This window comes from Vipera ursinii (assembly GCF_947247035.1).
Source record: "Vipera ursinii genome assembly, chromosome: 1".
In the NCBI taxonomy this organism is placed as follows: Eukaryota; Metazoa; Chordata; class Lepidosauria; order Squamata; family Viperidae; genus Vipera; species Vipera ursinii.
Window position 1 is genome coordinate 113,395,756 of NC_139512.1, and position 17,246 is coordinate 113,413,001.

Genomic DNA, 17,246 nt, shown 5'->3' on the forward strand with positions numbered 1-17,246 from the left:
TCCCCCACCCCCACCACCCCGGAGACTGCATAAGTCAGCATGTTACTTACTTGTCTGCAGACTCCAGGGTCCCCGTCTGCCCTCTGTTTGTGTTTTACCCCCGAACCGGCCCTTTGCTAGAGGAAATGGACACAGCACTTAAAAAGGCAGCAGGGCGGAGACAGCCAACTACAAAGTCACAGCTTAGTGTCCTCCTTATTTGCTCACTAACTTTGGCAATGAAAGAGCCACAACTGACTCCTTTACTTGCCTTTTCCTAAGATTATTCCATTTAAAGTGAAGAAACATTCCACTTGTTTATTCAGATAGCTAAACAGATTGCTAAGAAATTTGATCAGTTGATCAAACTTGGGGGCATCAGTTTCACAAATGTTCCAAAGCCAAAAGGGCAGAAATATCCCCACTTTAATAAAGTATGCCCCTAGGCGAAATCAGTCATAATACTTCTTACTAGTTTCCCTCATCTGTACTTAACATTTCTTTTTTGAGAACTTTAAGGTGTAAGTCTGCAAAAGTGCAATCTTTGGGGCTGGTTTAAATTCAACAAAACCGTTGAATATCTGATCCGTAAGACTTGCCTTGCGGCTTTTGTCATGGAACAGGAAAGTTTGCTAACTGGTGGTATTGGTTATCACTAATACAATTACATGATTAACATGGACATCACTTGTAATATCTATCATTCAATATTCCTAGGTTCCTCCAACAACAAGCCTGCTTTCCTTGCAGATATATTTACTTGGAGCCTATAAGCCTTGAAAGCTTTGGAACTCTTTTAACGTAAGTATTTGCCAAAGGCCTTCTTTGTGTGGAAGAAAGAGTCAGAGTTCAGAAAGCTAAACAAGATTAGGGTAGAAGGGATCATGAATGAGAAAGGCAAAGCAAGGAACACTGTGGAACAAGGGGCAGGCTGGTACTGGGGTTAAGAACATGAAGGAACTCCTGTCAAGTAAAGTATAAAACTCTGAATGTTCACGACCATGGAAGGATATGTTGCCAGGGAAGGGAGTAGACTTACTCTAACAATGATGCGCTCTGAGATATGAGCAGCCAGAGTGTAGTTCTGGTTCTGAGAGTGACCTTGCAAAGCCACAACCAGCATGAAGTATCTGAAACAAGACAGGACCAGATAAGCATAGACTTTCCCCAGTTCACAGATAGAAACATAGCACATGTGAAATATGAGATTTTCTAAAAACATAGTGAACGTTTTATCAAAATATTCTGTTCTTTAATACAAAATAATTTTCAAATTTATTCCATTCCTTAATAAAATAAAGAAAACATTGTCAGACATTTGAACAACTCTACTTAGAACTAAACTGCATTCACCACATACTGAGAACCAATTGATTCAGCGTGTGATAATGGCTCTGAAAAACAGCCAGGTATGGTGGCAGACTACCCTGTAGTGCCACAAAATACATTTAAAATATAACTGCAAAACTCCAGCAGTTCATTTAAAATCATCTGAATAAGACAGCTTTGCAGAGTTCATCATTCTGTGTCATTTTTCCTGAATAGACATCAGAGATAAACCCAGCACAAATGAAAACCACTCTTTTTCAGACAGGAAATGAAAAAGCATAACATAAATCAGACATATCAAAGTATTAGAGAATTCAACATTGATTTTTTTTCCTGAGCCTCTCTGCTTTTCAAGATATTATTTTATATTACAATTTTACAAAAGTAAATTTGAAGTCTTAAATTCTGATCACACATTTAACAGTTCAGTTTTGTTCCTTTGTCTTAAAGAGAGAACAATCTGAGATTTGTGACTGAGAAACAAAAGGGCAATACAGATATTCTGCTTTGTATAGCACTGACAGTGAAAATGAAGCTCCCCTTTTGGATCTAGTGCTATTTTAAGTGAACAATGATAAACAGTTTGGGGTATTCTGGCAGTGTTGAACAGCATATATTTTCTAAGGCAACATCCATGTAATGGCTTTGCCATGTTCCACTCCCATCTTATCCCACAGCTGGCAAGAAATTATGCCACTCTGAATCTGAATACCCTAAAATATAATTTCTTTACCACACACTTGGAACAAATCTGTGTTGCATTTCTGCCTAACAGCTTTAGCGCAAAACAGTCTAAAGGCAATGATTGGTAGTTCCCTTAGCTGAAATTTCAGACTTCTCCATTTAGCACTCACAAAGCTCTGCTTTCTCTATGCACTATCATTTTTTTTCTTTCCCGATGCATTAACAACTGAAATTTTTTATTATTATTTCTTGAAATTTTGGATCAAGAGATGGCCTATTCAACTTACGGATCCTTAGGTGGCAGCAAAAAGTTGGGCGCATACATTATTTTGTATTTTTTGCCTGCCATCCAATGCTAGCCTGGATTTCTGAGATGCAGCCATGAAATAAGTCCTATTGAAGAACCCGAGTTTAAAAAAGGCTTAGCTATGGGAAATCCGGGGGGGATCTGTAAACTGTAAATTTCTAAATTTCAGGGGAGAGAATATGAAGAGAGGAAGGAGGTAGCCAGAGCTTCCCTGGGAGCAGAAGCATGGGAAAGTCATTCCCTGCAAAGAGGCTACAAGTCCTTATTTATGGCCACTTACATAGCACAAAAAAAGATTGTGAGGCAGGTTGGGCACAAAAAAATAACAGATCCAGTTATTCAGTGTGATTCTTTAGCTGAAAGTAGATCTTGAATTTGGCTCTCCCTTGATGGAATCCTTAACCATCAAAGTTATTTTTAATTCTACATTATTTTCCACTGTACACATTTGATTACTATCCTGAGAACCTTTATGTTGAAAATAGCCCTGGAAATCTTAAATGAAAGTCACCAAGTGGACGCTTACCTCTGATCAGGATTAGGCTTCCCCTTCTTCCTCATGTTATTGGCCGTGGTCTCACTGAAATGCAGCCGCCCCACTGTGACCTTTGTGACTTGCTCTGGAGGCAAATTGACCCTGAAAAGGAGAAAACATTAGAATAATGGAGGATTGTCATCTGTCAGTTAATCAGTTGGAGCAGGACAAGGACATTTTATAAAACTCACCGATCAAGAAGTAGAGGGAACCATCATTTAAAAAGAAAGTAGAAGAAAGAGTAGAGGACTAAACATAGAAATAAATACACAGCCTGACCCCAGTGCCTGACTTCTGCCTGAAGCCCTGAGTAGTACTCACATGACAGGATTAAAAGGTCTTTTGCTGCGGTCCGACTGAGACTGTTCTATATTGATTGACTGGTTTAATGCTTCCAACTGAAGAAAAACAAAAAAGAAAGACTCAGATCTATTTTAAAGACAGTTATGAGAACATGTTTTGCTTTATCCTCTATTCTTAAGTATATTCATTCTTAAAGAGGCACTTTCATTTTAAAGCACTGCAGTAAAATAATTCTATGAACAGTACTTGAGACTGGCAATTATCCTTCTTATAGGAGAGGAAGGCAATAAGAACATATAAATTCACACACACACATATGTATCTCCTAGATATAAGTTATGGGTCTTTTGATGTGTATAGCTGCCCAGAGTTACCCTGTGGTAAGATGGGCAGCCAGTAAACTTAATAAAAAAATAAAATAAATAAGTATTTGGATTTAGATCACAACTCTTTCAACAAATATAATCACAGGGAAATTACTACAGAATGTGTTGTCTAAGTCAGACCATCTGTCACTATTTATAACAGAAGCATATAGTGAGCAAACTACAACTGAAAAATAATTCAGTAAGGACTGCACAAGTGTTAATACTCTAAATTCCAATAATTAACCTCATAGAAGTGGGAACAAAATATAATACAAATACAACAGCTTAAAACTTTAATGTAATTCTTTATTGTACATTAGAAATAGGGATTGATAAGGGGCATCCCTACAAAAGATCTGGACACAAAAACATATTCCATGCTCCCGTTTGAATGTCTATAAATTGATATATAGATGGTGTCTAATGCTACACAGAATGAATTTTATACCATAAGTACAACAAAAATGCTAGAGCTGTAATTCTTATGTGCCTTCTATTTGATTTTTAAAGTTATATTCTAAATTCATAAAGATTATGTCTGTACAGTAATGGAAATTTTAAAAAAGGTAACAGCTGTTAATAAACTTAAACTTAAAACTAAGAAAATCTATTTTATCTGGATTTTTAAAAGTTGCAAAGATTCAGCTCATTTGATTACCTGTTTATTAGATTCACATACCGTTTGGTTTTGTAAAGGCTACCCAAGAGAGAGAGGTGGTTGAGTCCATGTTTTCATTCATTCATTCATTCATTCATTCATTCATTCATTCAATTTGTATAATCACCCATCTCATATTTATGATTATGGACAACCAAGCAAAACTATTAATAAAGAACAATTAAAAATTTTAAACCAGAAAACATAAGAAGCAGGATAGACAATATGCAAACAAGCATATAAGCTTAATAACTGAGGGATTTTAAATTTTAAAGTATTTAATTAAATCATATTAAATTATATTAAATTAATTTTAAAATTTTAATTTTATTGTTATTATGAATTGTGGGCCTGTACCAATTTAATTCCATTTTATTCTCTTTTTGTACTGTTTTAACCGCCTTGTGAACCGCTCTGAGTCCTTCGGGAATAGAGCGGTATATAAATTCAACTAATAAATAAATACATAAATAAATACATAAAGTGCAAAGTCATGTGTCAATCAAAACAGTCATCCAGCAGGCCCCAAAACCATATTAATATTGCCACATATAAATATCTAACTTTGTATCATTTTCCTCAGTAAATACATTAGTTTAACTGGGTTATCCTTATTAATTTTTAGGATTTAAAGAGTTCACAATCTTTTAAGCACCAATGTATACACTGTATCTTTTCTCTTTTAATAGTTTGTTTGTTTGTTTGTTTGTTTATTTATTTATTTATTTATTTATTTATTTATTTATTTATTTATTTATTTTAATTCCATTTATATCCCGCCCTTCTCTGAAGACTCAGGGCGGCTTACAAGCTTAGCAGTAGCCTTCATTCTATGTATATGCCTGCTTATTAGGGCTTTCATACACCCCCCAAGCGGCATTATTACAAAGTCAGCTTAATTGCCCCCAACAATCTGGGTCCTCATTTTACCTACCTCGGAAGGATGGAAGGCTGAGTCAACCTTGAGCCTGGTGGGATGCGAACCTGCACTGATTGCAGGCAGCTGGTGTTACTTAAGGAGGCATTAGCCCACTGCTCCACCAAGGCTCTTGGTGGAGCAGTTGTAAATTTAATGATAATCTATTTTATGAATATGTATTAAATTTAATTAAGAGCAAATGTTTTAATTATCACCCACTCTGACTTAGAACTTAGCTAGTCAAACATGCCACACAACAAACTCAGATACGCATTTGCGATTCTATATATTGGATTGTTCAACCCATTTTTACTTAAAATTCCATGTAACTGTAAACAAGCTCCTTAAAAAATCTGATTTTTAATAGATTTTTAATAGAGAGACACATTTACACATTTCCTAAAGTTTCCCCGTCAGGCCGCCTCCAATCCTTTTAAATGATGCAGTCAGCTATTCTTAGACTTGCCTTCACCCCATGCAGTTTCAGATAGAAGCATTCAAGTGGCTTCAGACCCTCAGGAGTCTTGACATATTTTGGGTCTCCAATCATACCAATGTACACAGTGACTTGGAAGTGGTTCTTTTTCTGGCATACAAAAGCATCGTCTCCCACAGAGAAATTGAAGCCTTTATCTGCATCCACTCGATATGTGGGCATAGGTCTGTAAGCAAGGGAAAAGTAGACAAGATATCACATGTTGGACAAAAGAACAAATGGGAGCACTGATGAGACAAGGATATATCCAAAATTTGTTTCTGGGCAGTCTTGTTTCCACAATCACATAAGGTTGAAACCAGAGATTTTCAAACCTTTTCAAGGAGCAGAATATGTTACTTAAAAAAAAAGCCACATCCTCCAAACTCCTGATCAAAAGTCAAAGCTGTAGTGAAAGAAAATTGACTGCACTCAAGTCAAGCAACTTCTTCATATCTTAGTCTCTTGCAGAATCCCATCAAGTTGTTGTTGTAGAAACCTAAGATTCCACAGAACGTAGTTTGAAAAAATCCTGGCTTAAACTAAGTCTCCTAATTTTTTTGTGAAAACTAAAATGATATTTCTTGCTTGTTGAACATAATTAGCAAGAATTCTGCTAGAAATATGTTTCACCCCACTTCTGAAATAGGTCAGGTTATGGTGGTATTGATCCAAGGACCCTAAAATATTTGATTAATGAAAAAAAAACTACATGCATAATGTCACTGGAAACATCTCTCTGTATAAAGGGTAGGTAGTTTTGAGTTCGAGAGTAAGGAAAGAGGATTTGACTCCATCCATATTGAGACATATTCTAATTATTTCATCCTGCCTGAAAAAGTAGTCTGAAAATCTCAACTAGTCCAAAATACAATGGCTACACATCTGATTGGAATTGTGTCAGTGCTGTTTCCAGGCCCCATTTAAATACCTGGACTTAAAGCCTGAAATGGCTTTATATATATCTACCTGGCTCATCATTTCACGCCCACGCAAAAATGGCTTTTTCCCCTTTTCATCTGAAAAGAGATGGAATCACATGCTAGTATGTTTTTTTCTCTGAGAATTTGACTAGAAAATATGCTGCTGACTTTTTCAACATCAGGTAAAGTTATTTTAATTTCACTAGGCATTTTAAAAGTTTTAACTTGCCTTCCCACCCACCCCCAACTTAACCCAGCCATGAGTATTGTGCCGATATTGTTAATAGCAGCACAGCAAGAAAATTTTTAACTATATTAAAAGCAAGGGAAGTGTGGGGAGGGCTTAAAACATTAACTTCAACAATCCCATGTCCCGGTACATCTCATTTTAATCCATTAAAAAACTATTTGGGATTCAAAAGATGGCTTTCAGTAATTCCCACCTTCAAAGGGTCCTCAGAATGTTGGAAGGAGCAAACAAATAGGGCAGATCAATGTGGACTGGAGAAGAGCTCTAGAGAGTTGCCATACCCGATCTACTACCTAACGTGGCCCTGGCCTTGCCTTAAAACTACCTTAGGGAAAGCATTAAAAAAAGTGGCTAAGTGCAGAAAAGCAGAATTTCCTTATGTCATCTGAAAGCAATCTGAAACCATCCATCCTGAAGAACCTCTAAGCACCTTTCAGAGGAATTGAGAATGGGATGAAGATGGTCAATTTTGGGAGTTATGGTCCTGGGATGTGGAAAGTTATATTAAGACAAACGGCAATGCCAGTTCCAGACAAAAAGAAATGCAATTAGAGTTACCTCTAGTATTTTTCTCACAACTTTCAGCCCTTTTCCTCGTTACCTCTCCATTACTAATACATTTAAATATTTCAGTATTAAAAAGCATCAGTTCAGACTATTTGGGGGGGGGAGAGAGGAAGCAAGGTCAGAGCGCATGGGAAGTTTAATCTACACCTCCTTACTGCTCTCCATTCATAAAGACTATGGGAGTGTGCATACATGAGAGCCAGCATGATCAGCCACAGGCCCTTTATGTGTGCTTAAATAACCTGCTGAAAGTGAACATGAAAGCATCGGAAAGATGCAGAAAGAAAGGTTTAAACCCAAGGCTTCATCAGAAAAGAAAACAAGAAGGAAAATGGAAAATGGAAAGGCAGTGGGTGCTGTGTCAGAGAAATGGGTAGGACAGAAGGAAAAGCAGAATATCCAAGAACAAGAGCAGAGTTCTGTGTGGGAGCATAACAGCCTCTCACTATTTTGCCTTCATTTCCAAAAGTCTGAAGTCCTGTACATATTGAGGATCCTCCTCAGACATGCCGATGGCAACTGGATAAACTCTATGCGCTGTCAGCACTCATGGGGTGAGTGAACTTGGCAGAGTCTGTAAAGAGCCATTTAGGTCTTCCTCATAGTAACAGGGGGACCTCAAGTTGCTAGAGAAGTGCCCTGAACAAAAAGCAGATGGTGGCCACAGAACAAGCTACCTTAGTCAGAAAGTATGAGAGGAATTTCCTTTCCCCTCTCCCCCTTCTTCACTTTTCTGGTGATTCATTTTGCTATTCTCTCCTTCCTACATATCTTGGCATTCTACTCTATTGAGAAACCAAAATTTTCCCGTCCATCACCTAAAAGCAAACATAGACCTCTTCCTCCTTAATCTTAAGCCACTGTACACTGTCTTTGGGTTCAACTATGACTTCTGTAAAAAAATCAATTCATCAATAAAACTTGAGAGAAACAGTTACATAAGGGAAAATAAAAGCAAGCAGGAGTACTCCTTCAAATAAAGTCTATACATAGTTCATTCGAGCTGATTACTGCTCAATGCATCTCTAAAATCATAAAAGAAAGAACTTTTGGCTGTCCAGGAGAGTTAGGAAAGCTCCCGCCCAGAGGAATATGCACTATTTAATGTCCAAACCTCTATAAGTATTAACATTTTTGGACTTCATTAGAGTAACCTCATACCTTGTAATCTGTTCTCAACACTGTCCATATCCACCCAAGCAATGCTAGAAACAGCACAAAGGGAATTCAATGTGTCATTTGGACAGTTCCAGCATAGATAAATAGTTACTGAAATAGGGTATTCAGTCATACACAAAAGGAGGCGTATTCCACAAAAGCAGGCTCGGTAAGTCTTTTTCTTTGTCATCATGGAAATGACATCAGCCGGATAGGACCCAACCTTCACATCTTAAGTGCAGATGTCTGCAGAGGAAAAGTCTTCATGCTGCAAACTATAGGCAAGGTGGCTTTGGCACAAGGAAGGACTATGATGATGCATCTTTTATAAAGGAGTCATAATATAACAACATTATTTAATTAACACAATAGAACGTGTTAAAGGGGCTGGTTACTTGAGGGACCACCTGTCTCCACCTGCCTGGTTGATTTAATCTTGTATACTCTGAGTTCCTTTCATTACACAATGTTAACTATCAGGACCCAGAGAAATATACCTTCTCTGTAGCACCATCTGTCCTCTGCAATGAGGTTCCCATCAGGATCTGAATGTCCCCACTCTGCTATTGTTTAGAAGAGGCATGACAACCTGGTTTTTCACCTAGGGCTGTAGTGAGGAAGAGTGAGAACCCTTGCTTCATTCCATCCAGTCCATTTTACTGGCCATCTTTTATATTTTATAGGTTTTGTTGTGTAGCTGGTTCTTTGCAGGCAAGAAGTGAGATGGATGGTTGCAAACAGGAACATGCTTTATTGAGGCAAACGGGAACAGAACTGAAACAGTGGCTGCTGCACAGCTATTTATACGGTTGGCCACTAGGCGGCAGCCAATAGGTTTAAAGGAACCCATTCCCACCCAAAATCAACCAATGATCTTCTTGGAGACAACAAGTCTGCCTTAGTCAGTGACCATTACACAGACACACCACTGAGCAACCTTTAAGCAGCATTCAAACAGACACATGAATCAGTACAAGTAAAAATTGCAATACATTGCATGTTTTATTGTATTTTCTTTGATTATAACCACCCAGAGTCATTGGGTGATATACAAGTTCAACAATAAATAAACAAACAAATACCAAAGGGTTTTGATGATTACTTGGAGAGTGTCAGGCCAGTGAAGATCCAATTAAACTTATTTATTGCTAATCATGCCTATGCAAAGGAATCTTCTCAATGGTTAGCATCCGCTTGGGGTTAAATGAGGGTCAAAAGAATTCAAAGGAAGTTGGACTGTGTACAGTTTTCTATGCACTTGGTTCCCCCATCAAATTGCCCTTACTGTACTAAGCATTTTTTTAACAATCAGAAACTGCCCTCCTATAACTTGAATCTATTTGCCTGTGTTCTATATACAGAACTCTACATTTCCTATTTGATACCTTTCAGTATTTGGAAGTACTATTGTATCTTGCTTCAACTGTCTTTCCTCACAGTTTCCTTCAATCTCTCTTCACAGAACTCAGTTTCTACTCCTAGGACCATCTATGTCACCTTTTTCAGACCCTGTTCCAAAATCTCTGATCCTTCATGCCATTCCATTCAATACCATCCACTCTTAGGAACCATGAATGAGCACGCTTTCCTTTTTTTTTCTAGCAAGCTATTTATCCAATTAAAGGTCATCCAGCCTTTAACTAACTTGCTACAAATGCCATGGAGTATAAATGCTTTGCTGAAACTAAGATATATTATGTCCATAGCACTTTTAGTCTACTACAGAAATTACTTGGTTTAAGAAAAACTGAGGAAAGAACAAGTCCCGTCAGAGTAATAAAATCATTCTAACTTCTAGTAATTACTACATAGTTTTCAAGATGCTTTGATTTAACTTTCAAACACAGCCTGCATTTCTATATAAAAGCATCTAAGAGTATGGGAAATAAGCAAGATGAGTTTGAACTCATAGTATAAGAAAACAAATATGGTCTAACAAATATCTGTTACCATGAATTTAATGAATGAAGGACTGAAACTGTAGGATACAATTTGTTGAACAGTACTGAAAAAAGTGACGTACAACTGGTCCTCACACTTACAACCATCACAGCATCCCCTCAGTCCATATCATGATTTCAGTGCCTGACAACCGGTATGTATTTATGATTGTTACAGCATATTGGAGTCACATGATCTTCACTTGCGACCTTTCCAGCTGGCTTCCAACAATCAAAGTAAATGGGGGAAGCTGGCTTTACTTAACAATAGTATGATTCACTTAATGACTGCAGCAAAAAAGGTTGTAAAATTGGGCATCATCGCATAAAGACTCACTTAATTACTGCATCACCTAGTGATGGAAGATCTGGTCCCAACTGTGACTGTAAGTTGAGGGTTACTTGTATTATCCTTGAGATGATCCTTTTTTTAAAAAAAATATGAGCTCTTTAAACATAGATTGAAACATAATACAGAGCAATTCAAAAATAAATGAAGTAGAATTAACTCTGAGCAATGCAGGAAAAATGAAACCGTGAGAATAGATGAGCATCAAATCAAAGCAAGAAATAAGGACAACAGATTGTTGTTGTTAGCTGCGAAGTCATGTGTGACCCATCGCGACCCTATGGATAACGTTCCTCCAGGCCTTTCTGTCCTCTACCATCTTCTGGAGTCCATTTAGTCTCACGCCTACTGCTTCAGTGACTCCATCCAGCCACCTCATTATCTGTCATCCCATTCTTCTATTGCCCTCAATCTTTGTCAGCATTAGGCTCTTCTCCCGTGAGTCCTTCCTTCTTGTTAGGTGGCCAAAGAATTCGAGTTTTAGCTTCAGGATCTGGCCTTCTAAAGAGCCGTCAGGGTTGATCTCCTCTAGGACTGACCGGTTTGATCACCTTGCAGTCCAAGGGACTTGCAGGAGTCTTCTCCAGCACCAGAGTTCAAAGGCCTCAATTCTTTGGCGCTCAGCCTTTTTAATGGTCCAACTTTCACAGCCATACATTGCAACTGGGAAGACAATAGCCTTGACTATACGCACTTTTGTTGACAAGGTGATGTCTCTGCTTTTTAGTGTGCTGTCTAGATTTGCCATGGCTTTCCTCCCGAGGAGCAAGCGTCTTTTAATTTCTTGGCTGCAGTCCCTGTATGCGGTGATCTTGGAGCATAGGAAAATAAAATCTGTCACTACCTCCATTTATTCCCCATCTATTTGCCAGGAATTGAGAGGGCCGGATGCCATGATCTTGGTTTTCTTAATGTTAAGTTTCAACCCAACTTTTGCACTATCCTTCTTCACCCGCAACAAGAGGCTCTTTAGTTTTTCTTCACTTTCTGTCATTAGAGTGGTATCATCTGCATATCTTAGGTTGTTGATATTTCTTCCGGCAATCTTAATTCCAACTTTTGATTCATCTAGCCCTGCCTTTCTCATGATGTGCTCTGCATATAAGTTAAATAGGCAGGGTGACAGTATACAGCCTTGCCGGACTCCTTTCCCAATTTTGAACCAATCAGTGGTTCCGTGTCCAGTTCTCACTGTTGCTTCTTGGCCCACAAATAGGTTTCTAAAGAGACAAATAAGATGGTCTGGTATGCCCACCTCTTTAAGAACTTCCCACAGTTTGTTATGATCCACACAATCAAAGGCTTTAGCATAGTCAATGAAGCAGAAGTAGATGTTTTTCTGGAACACTCTAGCTTTCTCCATGATCCAGTGTATGTTGACAATTTGATCTCTAGTTCCTCTGCCTCTTCAAAATCCTGTCTGTACTTCTGGTAGTTCTCGATCCACATACTGCTGGAGTCTAGCTTGTAGGATTTTAAGCATAACTTTACTAGCGTGAGAAATGAGTGCAATGGTGCAATAGTTTGAACTTATTCTTTGGCACTGCCTTTCTTTGGAATTGCAATGTAAACTGATCTTTTCCAATCCTGTGGCCACTGTTGAGTTTTCCAAATTTGCTGGCAAATTGAGTGTAGCACTTTTACTGCATCATCTTTTAAGATTTTGACAACAGATTAGTGATCCTCTAAAATATGAACAATGTTCCTGCGTTTTGAAGAAATTGGGAGATTCCTCTGAATCTCTGGCAGTGAAGATGTATAGGTATTTCCACAGATACATTATCTTCAGATAAGAAAAGTTCCAGGACACTGCAATGTTTATAAGAATGGGGAGGTTCAGGTCCACCTTGGGTGGATGATTTTGGGCAAGCCATCCATTCTCTGCCTGATCTATCTCAGAAACTAACTGTTGTGAGGATAAAACAAAGTGAGGTCCTCACATAAATTACAGTTCCTAGAGAAAAGGAAGATATACTAAAATAATCATTAGCATTCTTCTAGAGTAGAAAATTAAGATAGGAATACAATAGATAGGACAGTCTGCCTTTATTGAAAAACAGATGAAAGCAAAGACCTTGCAAGATTTCAGTTCTTTCTGAAAAATAACTGCTGCCAAACTCACTCCACCAACACCTGGAACCAGTCCATGAAATATTTCTGGGAAAGGGTTATGCTAAAAGTCAACAAATATATTTCTTGTAGTCATTTGCTGAACATTCATTTTGTGCAGTTCTCTCTGCGCAGACAGTGTGTATTCATACAGTTACAATTTTCAAGTAAGTTGAGCATTTAGTCAATAAACTGACTGAAAATAACCAGAATGCTAGTATTTCTTTCCCACTTGTCTAATGTCTAGCTAAATTCAGTGGTAATTTATAGTAATGATCATTGATAGTAAAAAAAAACCAGAAAACAATATTATAACACTGTTATAACAACTGTGCTAGGTAGAATGTTGCAAATTATAGTGAATAGCAGCTTCAGAGAGATGATGTAGTAGAGGCAAATGGATATACATTGGAAAAGTAAATGTTATTTATTTACTTATTATACATGTTTCTATCCTGCTGCAATCGAAAAAAGACTTGGCAACTTACAGAGAATACAGTAAGACAATTTAAAGCATCCATTTTGCCATATTGTTGGCCAGTGGCCACTAGAAGCTTATTCTTATTTCAGTGCAACCAATGCTTCATGTCCGATTTCACATAACTCCTCACTAGCCTATCATAAGGGTAAAAAAACCAACACCACCATTAAAGATTAAACTGCAGCCACATCAATATGCATGGCTTTTTCTTCCTCAAAGGTACATATATCAGTTTTAGGTTTTCCCTTGCTATTTTTCATTACTTCCTGGATGAACTAAATGCAGTGCAAAAGACTGGCATCTCCATGACATTTTAAAAGAGACACTAGCTAAAATTAAAGTGTTTGAGAAAAAAACAGAAGGAAGAGAGTGTCATGATTTTGCATCTATCCTCGATTCAATACAAAGTATTAACTAGTTCTGACATTAGTAATACAAATGTCCTCTATCGGTATTAATTTTTTCCCCTCAGTATTAATATTACTTCTGTAAAGTCATGAGCTCATGTCAAGAAGTAGATGGTAATTTTAAAAAAGATAATTGTATTAGTGTCAGATATTTATCTCAATGCAGGAATGTTTCTATTGTATTTTGGTTAATCCAAGCAACCCCATAAGCCTAGTTTAAGGAGTATATCTCAATGACATTTTTGTCCTTGTCCTGCCCAATAAAGTAAACTGTCATTTGATCAAAGCACCATAGGTTATTGATCTTCACGTGCTCTTGTATTGATTCACAATAAACTGTGATTAAAAAGTGGCTCACTGCAAATGCACTATCACCACTAGAAGAGATCCAAATGAAAAAAAAACACTAAAAGGGCTTTATTTAACTTTGTTGTATCCCAGGAGTTTCTCACTGCTGCTCTGTGAAAATGAAAGAACATTCCACAGAGATAATATAATTCTTGCTTACTTTCCTAATTGGAATGTCTTTTGTGACAATTTTCACTATAAACTTGGCACAATTCCTCTGTAGCTAACAAAATAATTTATAAAGCACTAAAATTCTTGTTGTCATTATCTTTCACTGGGTGGAACAGTTAAACAGTTCATGGGGTAACCATTTTTGAACTAAGCTATCTCAAAGAGGCTTACAGAATGTGTCAAAATCTGGGACTCAGGACTCCTGATGGAATGAAGTTTGGAAAAGTTATGACGGCTTTGGAGCTACTGACTGCTACTGCCCTTCCCCTCCCTGGCCAATGCTGCACTGCCAGATGCCTTCCCTGACCAGCACAACAACTCTTGCATGGCCCCATGCATCCTTCTCAAGCCAGACTGTCCACTGCATATGCCTTCCCTGAACGGGCATTGCACCACCTGTGCACCTCCACAACCCTTCCCCAAGCTTCGCCCCTTCCCCAACCCATACAGCACCTCTTCGGCACCTTCACACACCATTCACAACCCATGCCACTCCCTCCCCCATCTCTGACCAGCACAGCAACACTTGTGCACTCCCAGGAGGGAAGAAGGAAGATAGTGACAGAATAGTAGAGAGAGAGAAAAGGAAGGGGAAGAGTGAGAGAGAAGGATGGAGGCACGGAAGGAAGGCAGGATAGAGGGATGAAAGAAAGAGAGAAGTGAGGAAGATTTCTGATGCTCTCTGCCAGCTTCCCACAAGGAAACTCAATGGGGAAGCTGGCAGAAAGTTGGAAGTCACTCCTGCTCCCACTGCTTTTGTTTTGCTCGCTTGTGGTCATTCTGTTTCTCCATTTAGGTAAGGATATATCTCTAAAATGATGACCTAACGGGACATGGGATGTCTATTTTCTAAAAAACTATAAAAGACTTCTTTACTGTTACATATAAAAATCCATCTTTGTACCCTCATTGTTTACCAGTCTAGGGACAAAAACAAGAAAAAGTACTTCAATTTTCTACCCATTGTTTGTATGAAGGGGTAGACAAATGGCAAGAACCATTTGTCAATTGCTTAAATTCACATTCTTAGAAAAAAGGCTTTATTCTGCATTTATCCCATTTCTAATTCCTAATGCTGTATGGCAGCAGTTCAAAATTTGTAGCCGCAGGGTTCACTTAACAGCAGGGTTGCACTTAATTACATTAGCAAATGTAATTAATTAATTAACAAATACACCACCTTTTGTAATTAAAGTAAGCTTTTGAAGGTACAGTTAGCTTCAGAAATGAAAGAGAGAAAAATAAACAGTGGGAATGTTTTATTTTTGTTTTGTTTTTCAAGCTTAGCATCATGTGAAGCACTTAAAAAGTTCTTTCACACTTCACTTTTCTAACATTTGGCATAAAAAACTAAAAATTCAAGATGGAAATTTTTCATCAGGAAAAAAAAAAGTTTAAAGAAAAGATTGCAATTTTATTGCAAGAAAGCCAGTACTGTCTATGTATACTGCAAATCAAACAGGGTTGTTTTAATTTACCTCCTCATATGTAACACCACGAGGAATGCAGCTTTCAGAATGCAAATTAGGAAATGCTGCCAAGGGTGTCTGAAATCTCAAGACTGACTGTCAAACATCTCTCCCAAAATTAGAGAGACTGAGCGGAAATCAAAGTCTTCCCACACTTCCCCTGACTACCTCTTGCTCAGATCTTGGCCCTTTCAAGCAAGCCACAACACTGAAAAGTATTCCTTTGATCGTAATCTGTAGGAACATCTAATTAAGCTCCAAAAAGCTGAAATAGTCCAGGGCACCGAAACAGAGGATCATTTCCTTCACAAAGCCCTTTGTTTCTATAGGAGTCAATACAGGTAACCAGGAATTTATGCTGAGATGTTTTTTTTCCCCTTCTGTGTTGTGCCAGGACTCAACTTTTTTTATCGTTCTCTGTACAGGTTATGGAATTGGTGTTTACTCCCAGCCTTCAAGATCAGGCTACATTCATGAAAATATAATCTTTTGTTTGGAATCCTTTTGTGATCTGTAATATTTTATACTCTTTCCAATCTCTTCGAAGATTTGGGCTGAGAGCTTTTCATTTGTAAGAAACCATCACCATCTTGTGGCTGGAACTCTGGTGCAAATTACTTTATTACATAATCTGGGCAGTTTTATAATTGTCTCCTTCCACACTGAATGTCTAGATTTTAATACTTAAAATCAAAAGGAGTATGTATGTATGTATGTATGTATGTATGTATGTATGTAATGTATGTATATTTTAAACAAATAACGTTTTGATTTTATTTATCCCCTGGACACAGATTTATATTTAAAGAAGGGGAAGCAAGAACTGAATCCTCCAGTTACAAACCTCTATGCTACATAGCCAGAACAATTACTATTGTAATTATTTAGATTTGTTTGCTGGTGTTGTTTCGTATTTTACTTTTTAAATGTCAGGCAGCATAAGGAAAGAGAGCCCTTCCAATGAAGTTATGAGATCACAGATGAAACACTTTTGGAAAATAAGATAGCAGCCACAGGAATTATCAAGCTTTTTCCCGAAAACAGTAGTCAGGACTGGGATGCGAAAACCCGGACAACTTCTACAACAGGAGGCTTGGGACCTCCAGATTCTCCTTTGTGGACCTCAGCACTGCTATAGGATGACCAACTAGATCAGTGGTGGAGAACCTATGGCACATGTGCCAGAGGCAGCACTCAAGAGCCCTCTCTGTGGGCACGCGTGCTGTTGCCCCAGCAGAGTTCACCAGAGTAGCGAGCACATGGTGTTTGGAAGCGACAGGGCAGAAAGTGAGCGAGCAAGCAGCGTTGGCCCCCCGGGGATGCCCTGGAAATGGTGAGGGACTGGCTCCTGCCGCCCTGGCCCCGGCCATGCTCACCCAGTCTGCCGTACCACTGCAGCCAAACCCACGCAGTGGGCCAAGCCCCCCCCACCTGCCCCGAGGGTACCACAATGCTGATGCAGCCCTGGCACATTGCGATATAAATAAATGGGTTTTGGGTTGCAGTTTGGACACTTG

At 38.3% G+C, this 17,246-nt stretch overlaps 1 protein-coding gene across 1 annotated transcript in view; it reads right to left on the bottom strand.

Annotated features, from left to right (window-relative positions):
• MYRF (myelin regulatory factor) overlaps window positions 1–17,246 on the bottom strand; it is a gene marked incomplete at both ends in the record, with an annotated part of 105,609 nt that overhangs the window by 19,627 nt on the left and 68,736 nt on the right. The window contains 5 exons of the mRNA XM_083359725.1: window positions 51–116; window positions 1,019–1,109; window positions 2,826–2,936; window positions 3,156–3,232; window positions 5,549–5,744. Of these exons, the coding sequence (XP_083215851.1) occupies window positions 51–116; window positions 1,019–1,109; window positions 2,826–2,936; window positions 3,156–3,232; window positions 5,549–5,744 (541 nt within the window). The remainder of the gene's footprint in view (window positions 1–50; window positions 117–1,018; window positions 1,110–2,825; window positions 2,937–3,155; window positions 3,233–5,548; window positions 5,745–17,246) is intronic.